Consider the following 21277-nt stretch of genomic DNA (forward strand, 5'->3'; position numbering starts at 1 on the left):
TAGCTAGTTTTTGGGTTTTGAGTCTGTTGGAAGATCCTACCTCTTCAGTTTGTTGGTGGTGGGAAGTTGTTGCTGGTCTTGCCTCATCTCTGGTTCTTTGGCATTGTGCCACTGTGTTTTCTGTGACCCTTAGTTAATCTCAGTCATGAAATACCAGGACCCACAGCTGTTTAGAACAATTATGTCAATTTTGGCTACAATGGTGCCAATAGCATCAAACACAGCCTAGAAATGAGCTAACCCTTATTTGCAACTTTTAACAATATAAACTAGATTTGTGATTATGTAAAGCAAACCAGATAATTAGATGTAATGTATGAATTCATTATGTGTCAATTTTGCCCTTAGGGTTAAAATTTAAGATGGATTAAGGAGAAAATGGAGAAGTGGGAAAAGAGAAAGAGATTAGAAGGCTGGAGAACAAAGGGGATCACACCAACTTGGGGAAACTGATGTAGAAGACTGAAGGGAAAGAGAGATGGAAGAGACAAAAGGAAGAACAGGAAGGTACCACACCCCTAAAGAAGTTAGCGACCACTTTCACACTCATGTATAAACAATGAAAGAGAAAAAGAAAGCCAAACAAAACAAAACAAAAGCAAATAGCCCATTTCCAGGATTCTTTCTGGTTTTACTAGTAGAGGAGACAGAATTCCAAATCATGCCAATCTGTCCCAGCAAGGCAGCAGTTGCTTTATGGCAGAGTAGTGGATAACCTCAGCAGGCCTGTCCCAAGACCAGACTCACTGGGCTTGCTACAGTCCACGCAATTTCACAGGTCTGCACCCAGTTGGAGCTGCTAGAGGAAGGTGGCAGCAGTTCTGGGTTTTGGGTTTATCTGGCCCACCTCCAAACGGCTCCCAGCTAATCACTCTCTCCCTGCAGCAGGACTGAGTCCTCTGCACTCGCTACCAGCCAGTGTAATCCTCCATGTCTGCAGCTCCTCTCCACTACCGTGTCTCTGCAGAGGTGTCTGGGGTCACCAGCCATCACCATCATCGTGACTGTGCATCCTCAGGTTCGAACAGTTCCTCTCGTGCAGTGAGTTCTGTCTCAGGGCAAAGATGCTGCTGGCTACTGCCTTCATTGTTGAAGTTTTACTTTCCACTCTCTCTGTGGGCTTCGATTTGCACTTCAGATTTATCCTGGTTCCAGGGTATCCACTTCCTTCCTCACGATGCTATATTTCAGCGTCCCCTTATTCTTTCTTATCAGGGTAGCTATCTATTGTCTCCTTTCTCCCTACTTTTCCTCTTTACATACAAATGTCTTCCTTTTGTTAAGCTTTGTCCTTCTAATTTATTGCTGGGGCTGAGTTACAATCCAGTGGGCTGCACAGACAGCAGGGTAGCAGTGCTCGTCCCCCAGATTGTGACATTCTCAACAGAATTAAAGTTCTAGTACAGTGACACATGCATGCTTATGTTTATAGCAGCAAAGAAAGATAAACTTGAGTCATTTGTAGGAAAATGGTTGTACATTGAGAACATAATGTAAAGTGAAATAAACCAGATACACAGATTAAATATTACATAGTTACTTATACATAAGAAACCTAAAGCATAAAGGGCAAAATAAAAGACAGGTGATAGGAAGTATGAAGATAGATCTATGTAAAAGGGGAAGAGAATCAAGAAGTTTATTTACAAAAATAAAGTCTATGGCTTTGATTAGTTAGATTGCTTTCTTTTTTTTTCTCTGAAACTGGAACTTTTTTTCTGTGCAACTAGTGATAAATAAACATTTCTTTTTAACTACATAGTAAAATATTCATCTAGTGATCAATTATCTAATAATTCTGGTTGACAGCAATCAAACTGACACATGAAAGTTATATGCTACTGGCCAGATTCACATAGCTTTAGGTAAGTACATTTCAGAACTGGTTTAAACAAGAATAAAATTAAGGACAGCTCAGTATAAGCAATGGTCTTTTTTCTGAAGCATAAAATTACAGATACGTTGACTATTAGAAATTAAAACATGAAATGATACTATATTCAGCTGCAAAATGGTCCCTGTATTTTAGTGTCATTTCTGAGACAGAGATTTTCCTCTAATGCTGCAGATCGAACCCATGGCCTCACATATGCTAAGAAAGAGATTCTTGAATAAATTCATCTAAGCTATTGATTTTTTTCTCAGTATGCTTTGTTGAGCTGTTACATAACTTACTGAAACAAATTTTAGGAAAGAAGCCATAATGGGAAACCATAAAGATTTTGGCAAACCTTATTCCTTAAAGAGATGGCTAGAAGTACCAGGATATACAGTAGCATTAATGAACTCTTATAAGAATTTACATTTATAGTATATACTATAAATATAAATATATATTATAGAAAGTAGAATCAGTTTGAGTGAATTAGCCCCAGCTAGAGAGCGACTTTGTTCATTATGAGCAGAGTTCAATCCCCATTGTTCCGTTTCATGCCAGAAGGAGCCCAGGTCTGGGTAGCAGACAAGGACAGTGGGCTGCACAGGCAGGAGAACCTAGACTTAGCAGAACTGCTCAGAGTAAGGGAGGGTACCACATGGAACATGTGAACATCTGGAGATCAGTGACATGATGCTCTTCACCAGCTATTAAGCTTGTTAAAGCGGAAACCTTCTAAGTAGGGATCTGTCTGGGGGCTGGGAAGCCTGAGGCTGCCGCTTTAACCAGCTCCTAAATAAGGAAACGTAATTCTCATCAGTAGGCCACACTGTCAGTGCCAAAGATTTTAATTGTGTAGGGGTGGTACTCTTTCTTGCAAACCCTGTTGCCATTTGCTACAGTGTGGCTGGCATGTTATGGACTGGACAGCAAGTGCTTGAAGCAACTTTGGAGTTATTCCTGATTGGTACAAGAAGGGATCTGGTCACTTGGCAGACTGGGCCAGGGGCCACAGACTCAAAGCTCTACAGATGTCGTGTGTTATTGCAAAAGGGGAAGTTCAAGCTGGTTCAGATGAAGACTTCTGTGTAGTCTACTCTCTCTTCCCAGCTGATTGGCCCCAACACGTCCCAGGATAGGCTTCTAAGTGTCTTTGGGATCTGACCTCAAACAGCATGTCATCGCTCGCTGTGACTGGCCAGTCAATCTAACATCACTCTGCTTCCCTGTTCAGCAGCAATCAGAGCCTCTAAATACAACACTGCATTGGCTTCTTCTGCTAGAACAAAACCTTTGTATTTATCAGGCCCATCCATGACTTGTTTTTCTCCAGGGACTATGACAGAGACACTTGGCATGGAGAAGATGTTCATTAAATACTTGTTGAACAAATGAATTGTTTTTTTTTTTAAAGGAGCAGCCAGGATTAGAATTCCATAGGAGGGCTAGGGATTTAGCTCAGCAGTATAAGTGCCTGCTTGGCAAGTACGAGGTCATGAGTTTGATCCCTAGTACAAAAAAAAAATTCTATAGGAAATCTTCCCAGTTTTCAATGTTGGCCATAAATCCAAACACAATAAACAAATATCCTCTAGCTGACTGATGGGCCAGGCAAGACACACCAAGGAAAGGCTTTCACTTTACACTGCTAGATCCAGTTCATTATTCCATTCAGCCACATTAAGTCTTGGCATAGAAGCAGAACTGCACAAAAATCTGAAATTCTGGAAAAGGAAGGGGACTGGCAATCTGAAGGAGACCCATTTCAGCATGATCCCACTCTACTCCAGGGATGTCCTGCATGTATGCTGGGCACCCACCGTGCTTCTTCTTGCTAAAGAAAGGCTGTTCTGAGAATTGCAATGAAAAACATTGGTTTATAGTAAAACTTGTTTTCCTAATGAATAAACTCAGCCAAGCCTGAATAGACTAAAAACTTCTTTCCAAAAGCTCTGATTGTGACTTCAAACTGCATCTCTGACACGGCAGGGCTGTTCGTTGTGTGCAACCACACCTCTGTGGTATGTTAGAGCTCAGGGGCACTTCTGTGAAAACGTCTAATGCAGTACACTCTGGGCTGGTGTGAGTGTGTGCACATGAGTGATTTTTGAGCAGTAATCCAAAAGAAGAAGAACCACAACATGAGGAAGATAACACCTGGCTGATTGTGAGTGAGATGCCTTAGTGCATTATTTACCTGTGGGGTAGGCGTCATAGACTTTATTTGAGATTAGGAATGTTAAACACAGAGAAGCAGGAAATATGCTAAGGACAGGCCCATCTCTCACATGTGTGCAGCCTGGGAATTTTCTGATTTAATTAAAGCACAAACCACTTTATAAAGTGAAATTCCCAAAGTATTGACCTGATTTTAAAAATCATTTTAATGCAGAATCTGATGACATGTCATCCAGCTGAACCCTGTCTCACAGCGTAAATGGGACATAGAAACCAGTAAGGAGGGTCTCTGAGCTCAGTATGTCTGTGATTTAATTCTTCAAACATTTTTCTTAAGCTGAATGGTAACACTTTCACTGTACAATTTTCTTTTTCTAACATTCTCTGATTTTAGGTCCTTGATAAGTGGAGGCTGTATCATTTATATATTATGTCCATTCTATTAAATTCTTATTCATCCTATTCTATAAAACAGTATCCAAAATGCACTCAAATGCATGCAATATCTGATAATTTAAAACTCTGTGATAAATCCAGATACCATGGGATATTCTCCTGTTAAATTTGAAAAAATAATGATGAAATTTAAATCCCTGTTTAAAAACCCTCGCAGACAAATCTCAGACCCCAAAGAATCCCTGGGAATCTTTAAACCTTGGTGACTGAATGTTGTTCAGGAAACTGCAGACTTTAGGTTTCCCCAGTGTCTGTGCCCTGAGTCCTCACTGAGGGCTCCCTCAGGGCTGCTGGCCCCTGGTGCTTAGCTATTAGACAGGACAGAACTAACCAGCTGCTGGCTCCTTACTAGTGAGACACCCACTACACACAACAGAAGACTTCTGTTTTTCCCCACTCAAATTAAAGATGTCATTTATTCTCACTGTAAGGGCTATTTAGAAGTTCAATTCCAAATGGCCAGCATCCCAGTTAAGGATCAGCCCAGGGAAACTGGGATGCTAAGTTTAAGGATATTATGCTCTATAGAATTTACTATCACTCATTTAATGCTTCACTATGCGCTAAGTAATAGTAGTGTCAACATAATATACTAACATAATAATACTAGCACCTACTAAACCTTTCACCATGTGTCACGATGACTGTAAATGCTCTCCATTCATAATTTTACAGGCAGAGATTGTGGCACTATTATGTATTGCCATTTGATAGATGATAAAAGTGAGGCCCAGCAAAGTTAGAGTTCTTTCTTCCGTAACTTCCATGGTAATACCTGATGAGGAGCAGGTATTCAGGTCCAAGATGTCTCAGTTGCTGGGTTTTTAGCTGCCTATTTTCACTAATGCTAGAAGCTATACATTATCCACTGTAATATTAAAATCTACCAAAAGTTTTTTACTATTCAACTATTCATCCAAGTAGAGGGAATTGGAAATAGAACACATTTAAGAAATATTTGCTTGTGAAATACATTTACAACAGTGTTATCTTCCTATTTATTTTTTATCCAGACTCATATTAGAATGAGTATGTTAGGTTCACATTTAAAACAATAAAGGGCCCAGAGGCATTTAAAACATTTAAAACAGCCCAGAGGTCTGATGGTGGAGAAAGCCGGCAGCAGGAGATGAATTTGCCATGGATTATCCACGTAGTGAAAACTCCACAAATAGTGACTAAGAGTTGACTATAAAAGAAGAAGCTTTTCTTTGGGAGAAACATAAAGATTAGTATATTCTAAGACCTCAAAAGCAGACAACAGTCATTTGCCAAACTTGTCAAAATGATTTTGGTTAAACTCAAGCATGGGAAATCCTAGTTTTACATACAATGATATGTAAAGAAAACTAAATCCATAAGAATAGGTTTTAAAACAAAGATGCTCTGAACTACAACTACTCAAGAGATAATGGGATGGAATTATTTTCTAAAAATTCTCAATTTGGGGATTACACAAAAGGCTTAACAGTTCCTAGAAATAGAGTGATTATTACAAGATTGTGTTTTTGAGTTACTAGGCAACACCGAAAAACAACTCTTACGGGTCTCACTCCACTTTTCAGGAGCAGAATCCTGCAAATGGGATGCTAAGAGGCCCCTAATGGCAAAAAGATCCCAGATGCATCTCAAACAGCAAGTCAAAGCTGACAGCTTGGCTGTTGCAGTCTCTGGCAAGACAGAGCTCTCACTGTGCTGCCATTATTGGCCCAAAGTAAGGTCGAGTCTAGAGTTTTCTGTGCTTTGAACCAACCAACCTTCTTTGCAGTTAAATTAGTTATCTGGCACCTACACGTTTCATTGAAGCCCAGTTAACTTCTAAGGGTGATTTTCGTATCAGGGAAAAAAAACCTCTTTTCCTGACAATTGTTTCTAAGCAATAGTCTTAACTGTAAAATGACTTATTTTTGTTAACACCTTTCTTTCTCCCTCTCTCTCTGTGTCTGTTTCTCTCTGTTTTTCTCTCTCTTTCTTTGTCTTTTTCAGACAGGGTCTCACTATGTAGTTCAAGCTATCCTTGAGCCCACTTTATAGCTCAGGCTGGCTGTGAACTCACAATGATCCTCCTGCCTCAGCCTCCCAAATACTGGGATTACAGGCATGCACCACTACATCCAACAACGTCTTTCTTAAGGAGATACTGATATTACACTTAGGTAAATTAGCTTCTTCCTTTGTCTAACACCTTTAACTACTGCATCTGTTCTTCTGAGAAAAAAAGATGATACATATGATTCTAGAATTACCATACATATAAATACATTCATAATTGTTAGAGAAGTAAACTTCTTTTTGTTCTTTTACCTATAGAATGTAAGATAGTTCACTTTAATCATGACTCCTTGGTATTCCAATTTGAGTTCATCCATCTAGATATGTGGCTTATGATATACAGCAAAAAGATAAACTAGTAATATTATTAATTCATTCATTGAAAAAATATTTAGGTTCACAGCAAAACCAAGAAAGAGCAGAGCAGCAGACAAGCCTCCCGCTGTGTCCTTCACCAGAGTGGCCGAGCTACACTGACCCATCCTTAGCACCCAGGCTCATTGCTGACTTGGTCAGAACACTATCCCCTTTCGGTTCTAAAATAATTAGTGTTTTAAGAATTCCTACTCCCCACCCAGTCCATCACCCAGAAACTAATGAAATGGAAAAAAACCTTAGATCTGTATTTTGAGTAAGCTTTGCCTTCATGAGCGAGCTTGCCTAGATTTATGACAAACGCAGAAGGACTAATTAAATGAGCCCAGCATCAGCACCCAGATTTCCATTCACGTGGAGACAAACCAACCACATGTAGATTATGCAGGCACACCTGCACATGGTCACATATGGTGAATGCTGAGGCAGCAACCATTTCTATAGCAGTCTCCTGGACCCCCTCCCCCCAGCCTGCCCTGTGTGGGGAAGGCAGTTAAAACCGGATTCTGCAATGTAGCTTCACTCTCAGATTATGCTTTTATTTCTATCATCTCCTTAGAATGAGAAAAAATTCAATGAGTTACCATTAAAACAATAGAAATTTAAATCCAAATTGTAAAATCTCGGTTTCTTTGCCACTAGCTGTCAGTCACTTTCAATTTAGTTCAGCCACTGACCTGGTTTGCTTGTTAGAAGTGACCATTCCTCGGGGCAACAGTCAGATCCCAGGCTGACAGCCTTGTCCCCTAGACAGCTGTCTGCCACCCTAGTTACATGCTAAAGAAAGAGGAAGTGCCCTAACAGTGAGCTGACACACTTAGTTCCTACTGCCCAGAGGGCCCCAACTACAATGTGTTCACCATGGCTGACTTCATTTGCTGGACCTAGGCAAGAAACTGCTTCATTCAAAGATCAAACTGGTTCCTGCACATGGAATAACGTGATGTGTTTCTTCATTCCCTTTGTTCTGTCTCTGCTTCTGGGTGACCCCCAACACCTAGGGCACAGAGAAAGAGAGCCCAACTAGGAGACCAGAAGTTTAAACCTTGCCACTTCCTCTTAGGAAAAGATTTTCATCCACTAGGTAGATCCCTTGTTTCTCCAGAAATCAAGTGGCATTATAACATATCAGTTGCAGTAAAACACAGAAATGAAGACAAGTTTCAGTCTAGACAGGCAAATCGTGCTTCTTATGGCAAATCAGTTTAGGGTGTAAGTAGCAAGTAGCCAACTGATACTGCTATAACACTAAGGAAAAGCCAATGTTATTTGTGTTCTAAGGAAATATTATTAACTCACCCTCCCTAGGTTGAAATATAGAGATGCTAATTTCTATAATGGGAAGTTCTTTGCCTGTTGCTAAAGAAAAAATTAAAACAACTGTTGTCACTAAAAAAAAAAAAAAAAAAAAAGAAAGAAAGGAAAAAACCCACAACAAATGGCATCATCAAAGCTACCTCTCTAATGACCAGAAAAATGCCCTTCCTCAAAGTGAGTTTTCAGTGACCTGCAATCTTAAATTCCAGGATTCAAGTCATAGTGAAAACATCAGTTTATTGAATCAGTGTTAAAAATGTAGTGTTATTACTTAAACAGAAGCCCCATTGGACTACAGAACAATTTCAGTGTCCTTTTGAAGGCATGCCCTGCAATGAATCTGAATATCAGCTGTTACTCCTGGACAAACAAGGAATAGGAAGTGTTCCTGCAGTGGACTGGTTTGTCCTGCAGTGTGGGCTATTCATGAATTGTGTCATGGTTTATGTCAGTGGCCCCCAGACCTCATGCATTTGCATTGTGCATTTGTGATTGGTTCATTGTCTAGCACTTGGATTGATGGTGTCAGTGCTACACCTGCCTAGGGGTGGAGGCAGCATGCAGTGTAATGGCTGGAAGAAAGTGTGTCTCTCCCTCTTGCCAGTTTCCACCTTGCTGTTTGCAGCCGCCATGAACTGTGGCCCTGCCATGCCACTGTGCTTTGGAGACAACTGAGTATGGACTGAAACATCCAAAAACTGTAAGAAATAAACCTTTCCTTTCCCAATTTTGGGCATCAGGTATTTTGTCTCAGCCACAAGTAAAAAGTAACATTTTTACTTTGTAAAGACACATTGTGACACCAGAATGGAAAGCACATCCCCTTGGGAGGCATTCAGCTCAGGGCTCACCCACGTTTCCTGGGAGAGGCCAGATATATGTCTTTTGGGTTTGCTGGTTTCTGTTGCAGTATACTCACCACTCAGTGAGTATTGCATGGGTATGGCCATGTTCCAATAAAAATTTATTTAGGAATGAGTATATATGAGTATCATGATTTTAATGTGTCACAAGGTATTCTTTTCATTTTCTTTCTTCCTCTATCCTTACTGATGTATAATTGACAAAATTTGTATACATTTAAGGTACATAACTTCTTGTTTTGATTTATGTATTCAGATAAACAATATCCTCCCAGTACCATTTTCTTTTTTTCCTTATGCTAAGAGCACTGAAGACCTTATTGTTTTGGTGAACTTCAAGTCTCCAGTGCAGCATTATTATGTTTCCACTGTTCTGCTCCAGAATTCAATCACCCTGCATAATAGAAACTTTATGTTCTCTAACCAACATTTCTCCACTTCCCTTTCCCCTCTTTAAAAAAATTCTCGCTTCAATCGTTTAAAAATATACACAGCATTCTTAGCTTTTAGGCCACAGCTGTCTAATCCTGATTTAGGAGAAAAATTCTTAATGGATTCACAAGTTGCTATTTCTGGCTATTAAACAATTTTGAAACTGGCAAGTATTTTGTTTTACCTCCAGAATGATAATTTAAAGTATTAAATGATTTGAAGCAATTATTATAGTGACAAATACCAGCTGATAGTAAATTGTATTATATGCTTAAGATGGGTTGATGTTACTAATTTTTTTTTCTAATCTGTAATGCTATCCTTGCAGTAATTTTTAACTAAAAATTTTAAATTTCAATGTAGGTAATGGCATTACTGATTAAACACAATAGTGAAAAACTTAAGAGACATGTAGGCTTCTAGTGAGTTTAGTAAGTTATAGAGCATATAATTTCTTTGAAATGTCGACCCAGTCTTAAAGTTTTGAGAAAACATTTTAATTCATTTGATTCAAATGACAATTCAAATGTGGGCGATTCTTTGTGCACATGCAATCTGTTATAGCCAGGAACTTGGCAGTTGCATTTTTTAATGATAGATGCTAAGCTAAAAAAGCTAAAATGTAAATGGAAAGTTAAACTTTAAATGGAAATAGATCTATCACACAATGAAGAATCCCAGTGAACAAAGGCTCAACACCATGGGGATTGTTTCCAGAGAGAAAATAAGGGATTAGATAACATATTATAGGGGCTTTGTAACAAGGTACATTTCTTTGATCTCACTCATTCCATTATATTAGCTTACCGCTGCTATTGGAACAATTTAGGGCCTTAAAACACTACAAGTTTATTCTCTTATACTCTGAAGGTTTTAGGTCCCAAAGCAGTTCTTCTGGGCTAAAGTCAAGGGTTTGGAAGGAAAAAATCTCTGTCCTTGCAGCTTTCAGCACTTGTATGCCCTGGCTTGTAGCTTTTTTCTTTACTTCCCATGGCTCCTGTCTGTTTCCATCCCAACACTTCCCTGTCACTGGCTGTGACTCCTCGAGGACCTAGGGACCTGTACCAACCTCAAGGCTGCCAGCCACTAGTCCTCCCTCAAAAAGACTCACATATGGAGTCACCTGGATGCCAGTGAAAAGAAGGGGCCAAAAGTGGCTGGCAGAGTGAGAAGGAAGGTGAGGAAATCGGAGGACACTTCAGAGGGGCAGACCTACAAGACCCTCCCTACTTACCCCCTTTGAGCCGAGCCCTTGGACTGATTGATTCCCACCCCATGTCTGTAGGTCAGCGGGGCTACTCCCACCTGACCCCCTCCTCTCCTTCCCCAGCCAGTGGTCTGCATCCCTGGGGAGGGTGGAAGGGGGCAGCATAAACAGCAGGGAGGCACATGGCATGGGGAACAGGAGGGAGGCATCCTGAGCCCCTCTTCTCATCCCACCGTTGTTTTCTCAGCTGCCTAGATTCAGAAAAAGTAGACCAGCCTGCAGGGGAGCATCTCTATAAATTGCAAAGGAGGACAACACCCAGAGGTTCTGGGAGTTGTAGTTTATCACCAAAAGAGTTTGGGATTACATGGTGCTTGGGCCAAGGCCCCACGACCTAAAGGGTTAAGATTGTTGAGCATCTGCCTCCTGTAGACCTCTGTACCCTGGGGAAATCCTGGCTGCCTGGCCCCACTCCCACTGTACATAAATATAATGTACATAAAAGCATTTCATGTACAAAGTTATATTGTAAGTTATATTGTAATATCTTAAATACTTGACTTTTTAAAACATCAACATCATCCTTATGTGACCATTTAACAAATATTTTAACTGGGAACTCAATGTGTACTGGTAGTTATTCTTGATCACAAGGATTCAAAGACAAGTAAAACTCAGGAAGGTATGCCAGAGATGACTAATCATTGAGCTATGCTTTCCACATTGCTGGGACCACCACAATGTGCATGTGTGTCTGAAAGGGCTCAGTTAGACTTGGACCATTTGAAAGGGTAGGTTCTGCTCACTCAGCAACCTTAGCAAGTTCAGGAAAGGTTAAACTATGATGTGCTGGAACAGAGCATGAGCCTGAGCCTATGCTAGGAAGAGCAGGAGACAAGAGCAGGGCACCTGCTCAGAAGGCACCTGTGTGCCATGTTGTGGAATCTGGGATTCTTCCCAGTGAGCTGCTCTCAGACAACCCCAGCTAGGAAAGCAGTCTGTTACTTTGAAGACAACCCAAGCAGCAATTCACAAAGCTCAGTGGAGAGAAGATGAGATGGAAGGCAGCCAGACCACTGTTGGAATGGGAAGAAGAGGGAGTCGCAGCTGTGGTAGAGGCAACCTAGAGAAGGCAGGGAGGTGGCAAGTTTCAGGAACACTGATTTGACATCGATGTGATTGGGAGGGACCATGCACAAATGCATGGAGCAGGACATGGGGGCAGAAGTGTCCATTGGGTGACTCTGAGACTCCTGCTTTGATGGTTCAGTGGATGATACCTTTAGTTAAGAGAGGAGACACAGAATGAGCAGGTATAGTGATGAGAGAAGGAAGCTAGACAGCTGCTTTCAGAACTGGACTTGAGTCTCCTGTAGGCCAGCCAGAAGCACATGGCTAACAGATGCCTAGCGGCTGGATACCCTGCCAACAGCACAGAAAATAAGTCAAGGGCTAGGCCCAAGGCAGAACATGGGGACAGCACAAAGAGAACACAGGGGATATTGAGGCAGAGGAGCACAGAGGAAAGGAAGCCAACACATCTACAGGAACCCTAGAGACGATGAGGAGGGAGTCTGATTCCACAGTTGGCTGGTGACCAGAAGCTCATTCATTTCAGGAGAGTGGGAGGTTATGAGGAAGCACACAGGCTGAGGATGGGAGCATTGTGTGAATTCCATCCTCCTCAACTGTATGAATCAATCCCTTCATATCTATCCATGTAGATACAGCTATAAATCCCTGCTCCCACATCTTATTGGTTCTGCTTCTTTGCAGAACCCTACTATGACTATGCTCCTCATAGCAATAGCAGGTATTGTTGATATTCCTACTTCATAGCTGAGGAAATTGATACAGAAATGTTAACATGGCCAGTACCCCACAACCAAGGTAATGGAGCTAGAATTCCAGTCCCCTATGTGTGAAGTCCTGCACTTAACCGTATTCTTTGCTGCATGTTCAGACCATGGAACAAATGGGTTTGAGTCCACTGGGAGGGATAATAAAGAAGGCAGAATGCATGAATGGATGACCATATTAGTCACTTCCCCATCACTAGGACAAAATATCCTGCACCCACAATTGAAAGGAGGATAGGTTTAATTTGGTTCAAAGTTTGAGAAGGTTCAGCCTATGATCAGCTGACTTTGTGGCAAAAATGGCATGGAAGAAGAGCCTAGTGGAGGAAAAAAGTTTAAGTCATCACAGCCAGGAAACAGAGAAAAGGAAGAAACTGTGGACAAGAACATATCCTTCCAGGTCACAGCCCCCGTGATCCACTTCTGACCAGGCCCCACCTTCTGACTGCATGTTGAGCTATGAACTCACCTGTGGATTACTACACTAATGAACGTAGTATTCTGCATGATCCATTTGCTTCCAAAAGTTCCATCTCTGAACACATGAAACTTAGGGGGGGATTTAGATCTGAAGTATAATATTCAATCCTGAATCCCTAAAAGGCTATGTCCATCTCATGATGCAAAATCATGTATTTTGTCTCAAGCTTTGCCAAAGTCTTAACCATTAAACATTGTTGAAAAGTACAAATCCAGTTTCTTCTGAAACTCAAGGCAGACTCTTAACTATGAGCCACTACTGAACTCTAAAATAAAGTTAAACACATCCAGCTCACAAAAGAATAGGGTAAACATTGCCATTCTAAAAGGGAGAAAAAGGGGAGTAGGAAAGAATTACATCAAAGCAGTACCAAAAACTAGCAGGACAGACATGATGAAGTGGCTCCCTATCTAGCACCCAGCCAGGTTATGGCAAGATGTGAGCTCCAAAGCACTTAGATGATGCCACTGCCATGGTACTTCTGGTCACAACCTACACTGCCCCTCTCTTGAGCTGGTTTTCCATCTGCCTGCAGTTTTTCCTACCATACATTCCACATTCCTAGTATCTCCACCTCCTGGGGTTTCTACTCTATCTTTGCCTTCACACTAATGGCTTTATGCATTTCTTTTTGCAGGCCTTTCTTTGAAATCTAGGTGGAAACCTCCCTGACCTCACAACACTTGCATTCTGCATGTTGGTCAAACAAGCATCACATGGATGACACTAAGGTTGGCTGCCAGTGAGATAACAGCAGGTATGGAGGCTCTCTGAGATAGCCAGCTTAGATTCCAGGAATGGTGCGGTGTGGGGAGTCCTAAGCAGGGGGAGATATACCCTGCCGACCCAGGAACAAACTAAGCTGAGAAACCAACTGGAAATGCAATCCCGGTGCTACGACTAGAACATCTAAAGTCTCAGTGCTGAAGTTGGAATCCACTCCTCTGGAAACCGCAGCTTGAATTTCCTGCCACTGGCCCTGCATCTGGATCGGCACAGCAGGGATAGAGATGTTGAAATCTCTGAGAGTGGGAATCATCGAACCAAGTTGCGAGCAGAGCTGATGGGGAGCCCTGCATCGACCTGCGGTGAGTGAGAGGAATGGGGACCCTTCATAGACTAGAAGGCTCCAACAGAGGACATTCTGGGACCAGGCAGACTAGCCAGAATAGGCTGATGTAGTGACTTCAGTCACATATTCCCCTCTCAAGCAGGATTGGTGGGGAGTGCTTGAGCTGGGTGATGCCTCGGACTAAAACTCAGTAGGCTAGCCCAAACCAGGTTCCTGTGCCTGGCAGCGCACCCTAAGGCAGTAAAGCCTTCAGCAGGTTGACTGACTTGGAGGGGTGGGCCCAGCATAGGCTGCCCAGGTCTGTGCCTCCCTAGTACACTGCAGTGGGCAGGAACACCTAGCCGGTGCAATTCAAACAAACTGTAACTGACAAAGAAAGAAACTAGGCCTCCTATATATGCTTGTATGGAAGGAACAAAAAGTATGGGAAGAGGGAGCAACAAGAAAGGGTCCTCAATCCCCAATCCTGAGAACACAGATTCAGGAAAGGTAAATGCAAAGGAGAATGAGGACAGAAAACATGCAGTATCAGGCATGGCACCAATAGACATAAAGCAATATCTCTGGGACCTCATAGATGAGTTCAAAAGTGAAGTATTTAATGAAGTAAAGCAAGATATAAGTAGAATAGTTAAAGAAATGCTAAGCACCTCCCAAGAAAAAACAGATGGTGGAATGGAAGAACAGAAAAAAAGGGAAAATTATTTGATGGAGAAAATAGAGAAAACATAGAATACATGAAGCAGGTTCAAAGAGATTACCAGGAAACTAAAAACTCTATTGAAAACTGGCATAACAGCTTGAAAGAAACTAAGGATAGATTATCTGAACTGGAGGAAAGATTTGTAATGTGGGAGCATGAAAGGAAAAACTTCTTAAAAATAACAAGGAAACAAGCAGTAACAATACAAAGGCTAGAAGATGAAAGAGGATCTATAAATTAAGAATTAAGAATGTAAAAGAAGAAGCAGGGGTACAAGCAAATGAACTACAAAGGCTATTCACAGAAATAATCAAGAACTTCCCTAATATGGGAAAAGGTAAAAGATACTCAGATGTATGAAGCATACAAGACCCCAGCCACCTTCAACCCAAACAGAACTACACCCATGCATATAATATTCAAAATTCCAGAAATCCAACATAAGAACAGAATATTAAAAGCTGTCAGAGACAAGAAACAGATCACTTACAAGGGAACACCCATCAGAATTACAGCAGACTTCTTGGCACAAACCATCAAATCATGAAGAGCGTGGGGGGAAATAATTCAAGCTTTGAAAGATAATAATCTCCAGCCAAGATTGATATATCCCGCACAACTATCCCTGGAAATTGATGGAGAAACAAGGTGCTTCCAGGATAAAGAGGAACTAGGGGAATTTGCAACCACCAACTCAACTCTACAAAGAATACTGCAGGACATTCTAAAAGAGAAAAATACCAAGATTCCAGAAACAGTGGCAGAAAGGCCACAATGAATGGAGCAGAAAGCAAAATGAAGAAGACAAACTGACAACTAATGACAGAAAAAGAGCTCAACAGAAATGAGGCAGAGAAGGTTGGATGGTATTAACAGCTATTTTGGAGAAAACAAGACATCATAATAGCTAGTGCTGATTTAGTATCATCTTGTTTTGAAGTCCCATCAAGCTTTTGTTCTTCTATCTCCATCAGTCTTAACATCTTGTATCTTATTGGATTTTATTATTTGTGATAATATAAACAAAAACTTTTATAGACAAGGAGATAATACAGAAACCATTGTTCATTTTGTTAATTGATTCTAAATACCCTGTAATACTGTCATTCTCTTGAGTGGTTTTACATTGTCTTGATATGTTTGATGCTACAGTATATGAAGTTATACTCAAAGATTTCAAGGGAAGAGACACTATAGTAACTACTTTTATGTCGGGATATTTTGTGGTGAAACACTATTTTCCTTAAATGGTTATGTTCTGACCTGTGCTGTTTTGTTGTTATGTTCTCTTTTATCTCAATCTCCTTTTTTTATTATTTATTTTTATCTTTTTAATTAAGGGAAAAATAAATTAAAAATAGCAGGATATATTATAGTAACCCACTTTGATTTCCTATTAGCTTGATTTGAAACCCTGTATTGCTTTCACCAGCTTGTTTTGACTGATTTTACTCTATTCTGTTTTGCTTGATAGTACCAAGTTTGAGAGCATAGGCAACAATTGTGAAGACAATAAGATTCACTATGATGCCCATTCTGGTTTGACTATTATCTTCTTTTGAAGTCCTGTAATATCTCCAATGTTTTGGTTTTATTGGTTTTGTTCTTTACTGTTTTCTTCAATTTTATTATAACTGAAGATATAGGCAATTCTTTTTAAGAAAGCAAGAGGCATTATGGTAACCATTGTTGATCACCTTGTATTCTGTTTTTACATTATGTACTATGTCCATTTTATTTGACTGACTGTTTTGTTATGTCACATTTGATTTTATTCTCTTCAAAAAAAGTAATAAGAACTGTGGGAGTAATAAAACCCAAAATGTATAATTGTCATTGTAAAAAAGAGAGGAAAAGAAAGTGTTCTAAAGGATATAACTGCATGTATATTTAAGCATATAAGATAAATAACCATATTACTGAGTTTTTGTTGGATCATTGAACAGAACTGTTTGCAGCCTCACTGTTTGAATGTCCACTTTATATGCTTTAAATTTATAACTTGAACAACTATTTGTAAGATGACAATGTAATCTATTAACTAGTGACTTCCTACTGTTTATTTTTTTGAAATTCTGTATAACTTGAACTCTTTTTCTGTTTCTTTTCTTTTTCTCCTTAAATAAAATTAAAAAAAAAAAGGGTGGCTGCCAGCTTGATAAGTACCCAGACCCCTTTAGACCATGGCTACTATGGCTGTTGGTCCACAGTAGAGTACTATGGTCTACTCTATGACTGGAGTCCCAGGATGGCTTAGCACAGAAATGAATCCTGGGAGCCAACTCCTTAGGAGGTCCTTCTTGAGCAGGTATCCCAGGGTCTCTTCTCAAAACAAAATCTTTCATGGGATTTACTTTTTTATATTTTTGAGCCTGTGATAAGTAGGCTCTGGCCATTTCCTGAGATGCTTTCAACATATCTTTCCTTCATCTTGGTGCAAAGTACTTTACTTCTTTTTAATGCCACATTTTTAGTTTTTAGGTTTTTTTTTTGGACAGGGTCTTGCCATGGCCTTGAACTCAGTATGTATCCCAGGCTGTTTTTGAACTCATGGTGATTCTCCTACCTCAGCCTCTTAAGTGTTGGAGTTACAGCTTAATACTAATGTTTTCAGTAACCATGCTTTCTTTGGCCTCTTTACATGTGCTGCCTTTCTGGTCAATCTGCAAAATTTTTGTATCTCTCAGCTCTGCTTTTTTTCTCTGAATTCTCAATATAGTGGCCAGCAGTGTATTCTGGGTTGCCTTGAAATTTCCTCTGCCAGATGAATGAATCTGCCACCTTTAAATTCAGCTTCACAAAAAGTCTTAGGACATGGGTGAGATGAACACAAGTATTTTGTCAGAATGTAACATGAATGGCCCCTTTGTACAATTTCCAATAGAGTCCTTGTTTCCATCTGAAACCTCATGAGCCTTGGCTTTACTGTCCACATTCCAGTAAGTATTCTGGTCTTTGATTCTGCTTATAGCATTGTAGGGCTTCTCTAGCATGCATCTCAAAACTTTTCCTGTGAACCATTTCCAAAGGTGTGAGAACTACATGGTTAGATACAGTCACAGCAATGGCTCCACTTCTGGTTCCAGTTTTCTGTATTAGTGATTTTCCTGCTGGGACAAAAATATTTGATGTTGCATTTTACAAGGAAAGGTTTATTTTGGCTAATTGTTTCAGAGGGCCAAATTTATATCCAGATGGCTTTGAGATAGAAATGACATGGTAGAAGGGTCTGGTAGAGGAAAGCTGCTCAACCTATGACAGCTGGGAATGGAAGGGGAGAGGAAGAGAGAGAGAGAGAGAGAGAGAGAGAGAGAGAGAGAGAGAGAGAGAGAGAGAGAGAGAGAGAGAGAGAGAGAGAGAGAGAGAGAGAGAGAGAAAGTGTGAGGCAGATATGGAAGGGATGGCAGGAGAGAACGAGAAGGGAGAGAGAAGAGAGACACCAGAATAAAAATACACACTTCCAGGTCACATCCCGAGTGACTCACCTACTTTGTAACAGCACATTCAGCTATGAACTTATAATGCATTGATCTGGTTATGAGCATAGTGCCTCAAATGACCCAGTCACCTTCCAAAAACCCCACCCCTGACACATGAAACTTTAGGGACATTTTAGATCTAAACTACAAAAATGAGTATCTGAAAATGCATGCTTCTCACAAATGAGAAAAAACTTGTGAGTGATGGTCCAAGATGGGACTTAAGGTTTTGTAAGTTGTCTGTCACATAGGCCTGGCATGACTATGACTGATTTTTCTCCAAAATTATTAATTCATGAAAGACACAACCAAGAAATATCTAATACAGGCTATGTTACTTTGGTGTCACAATCCTAAAAATGTCAAGCTCAGTGCATCTTATAAAATAATGCAATTTTAAAATAATTATGGTATCTTATATTAATTAATTGGAAAGTAAAACCAAACCAAATCCAAATAATTTAATAGTTATTTATTTTCTTAATTCTAGAACTGATTCTAAGGATTAAATGTCTTAGAAAATATACTTGATATATAAAGCCTCCCATTAACCTTTATGTAATGGTTGATTCCAAATTAGTTTATTTAAAAACTTGTATTTCCAATTTGACTTTCATGGAACAGGTAACCAAAGACACACAGAAATCCCCCTCCCCGCCAAGTAATCACAGCTGTGAAAAAAAGATTTAGTTATGAAGATATTTATCAGGGCATTAGGATAGTAACTTTTTTTAGTCTTAAGGGGTTGATGAACTAAATTATAATATAGCCATATAATGAAATAGCATGCACTCACTAAAATTGATGTTGCAGAGCATAACATTATAAAAATATTTATGCTGTTCTAATGATTTTTAAAAACAAATTACAGACTAGAGTCTAGTAAATAATCTCATTTCTGTTAAAATGCACATGGAAGACAATCTTTAGGATGACTTCTGTTTTGGGTACTGTGGCTTTAATCTTTTATTTTATTTTTTTCCTTTCTTTTGGATCATGCATGGAGAGCATATTGCCATGCTATAAGTAGTTACACAGAGGGTCCCATATGGTAAGAAAATGAAGTCTTTGCCCAATAGCTGGTAAGGAATGGAGGAGCTCCTGTAACACATGTGTCTTGAAGCATGCTTATTGACCTTTGTTGAACTTTGTGCCAGCTGACCACCACAGTCTGACTGCTGGCCTTACCATCACTTTCTAGAGATTCTGAAACTGAGCCCTTCAGCTCAGCTGGGCCTAAATTCCTGACCCCCCAAAACTGAAAGATAGTTCATAGTTATTGTTTCTTAAGCTGCTAAACTTTAGGATAATTTCTAGGGTAGCCATTCATAACCAATACACATGTGCACAGTGAAATGACTAGGATAGATTTCATACTATATTCATGATTTCCTTTAGGTGATAGGATCATGGGAAATTTTTATTTTATATTGCATAATGTCAATTATTTTTCCTTTTCCATAAGCCAAGATAATCAAGAGAAACCACAGGATCTTCTGAAGAATAAGGAATTTTAGCTATCATAATCCTTAGAATCTTCCCAAGTTAATTTGTTTAAATGTACAGAAATTAAAAAAATAACAACAACAAAGTGAGTTTCTGAACAGCATGGTGGAGTAAATTTTCCCATGCGAGAATGTATAGCACACCGTGAACAGCAGTGTCCAGTACTTGCAAGGAAGGGAGATTTCTACGAGGTTCCTAGGAGGAAAGCCAAGTGGAATGGAAGTCACCTGCTGGCCCACTGTGATGCGGAATCCTCACTCACCCAGCTTCTGGTCAAACCTCCACGCTGCGACATAGGCATTATGCCCAAGGCTGCTCTGTGTGGCTAGGGGCACGGTGACGTAGATGGGACCATCCACCAGCACTGGGGTTCCATTACTGCTTAGTAAGTGGACGCTGACAGCCGTGACAGGGGTCAGGTCATATCTGGTACTGTTTCCTGGAAGGAAGAGGTATTTGCCGTCACACATAGAGGACTTTTAATATGCCAGGGACTACAGTAAGCATGTTTTTTTTTTTTTTTTTTTAAAGTACTGGGGATTGAACTCAGGAGCTAGCACTGACCTATATCTCCACTCCTTTAATACTTTTTATTTTGAGACAGGGTCTTGCTAAGTCGCTAAATTGCCCAGGTTGGGCTTAAACTTGCAATCCTCCTGCTTCAGCCTCCCGGAGTGCTGGGATTACAGACATGAACCACCATGCCTAGCTTGTGGTAAACACTTTATATGAACAATCATCACTATGATATTACAAAGCAAGTGAAATCTCCATTTTAGAAAAACAAGCTCAGAACAGGCAGTAACTGTGTGCCTTCTAAGGGCATACAGTGAACTGACATCCAAGCACAGCTTTGCCACATCTAATGACTGTGCCGATTCTAAAGAGGGCCTTGGAAGGAAAGGACTCTTCTCTAATGTGGGGTGAAGGTCTACGGGCAAATCACTAAGAACTTCTGCATAAAGCGAGTCCCAGTGTGTCCCACACTGACAACAGAGTGCTATAATGAAATGCTTTAGAGACTATTTTTTGTTTTTGTAGTATTTTTGAGGCAGGGTCTCATTATGTGCTTCAGGCTGTCTTGAACTCACTACGTATACAAGGCTGGCTTAGAACTCACTGCAATTCTCTTGCCTCAGCCTGCCACATATTGAGATTACAGGCACGGGCCACCATGACCGTTTGTTTTTGTTTTAAATAGTAAATTTCCTTAAGGATTGCTGCCAAATGCGGACTTTTTTTCTTTTCTTTTTTTGGTACCTGGGATTGCACTCACGACTTAGTGCTTGTCAGGAAGGTGCTTATGCCACTGAGCTAAATTCCCAGCCCCCTGGACTTTTGAAAAAGTATCCTATTAAAACTTGGGCTTAAAGCATTTATGAGTTATTTTAGATGTCATTGTTTTTTGGTATGTTTAAAAG

At 40.2% G+C, this 21277-nt stretch overlaps 1 protein-coding gene across 2 annotated transcripts in view; it reads right to left on the reverse strand.

The window, feature by feature from the left end:
• Positions 1-21277, reverse strand: part of Fam171a1 (family with sequence similarity 171 member A1) — a 141918-nt gene that overhangs the window by 19703 nt on the left and 100938 nt on the right. For both annotated transcript variants that reach the window (XM_063253811.1, XM_063253812.1), the window contains exon 5: positions 20119-20295. In XM_063253811.1, coding sequence (XP_063109881.1) covers positions 20119-20295 — 177 coding nt within the window. The remainder of the gene's footprint in view (positions 1-20118; positions 20296-21277) is intronic.

This window comes from Cavia porcellus, unplaced genomic scaffold, assembly GCF_034190915.1.
Source record: "Cavia porcellus strain 051 isolate PalLab524CR breed Dunkin Hartley unplaced genomic scaffold, mCavPor4.1 scaffold_7, whole genome shotgun sequence".
Lineage (NCBI taxonomy): Eukaryota > Metazoa > Chordata > Mammalia > Rodentia > Caviidae > Cavia > Cavia porcellus.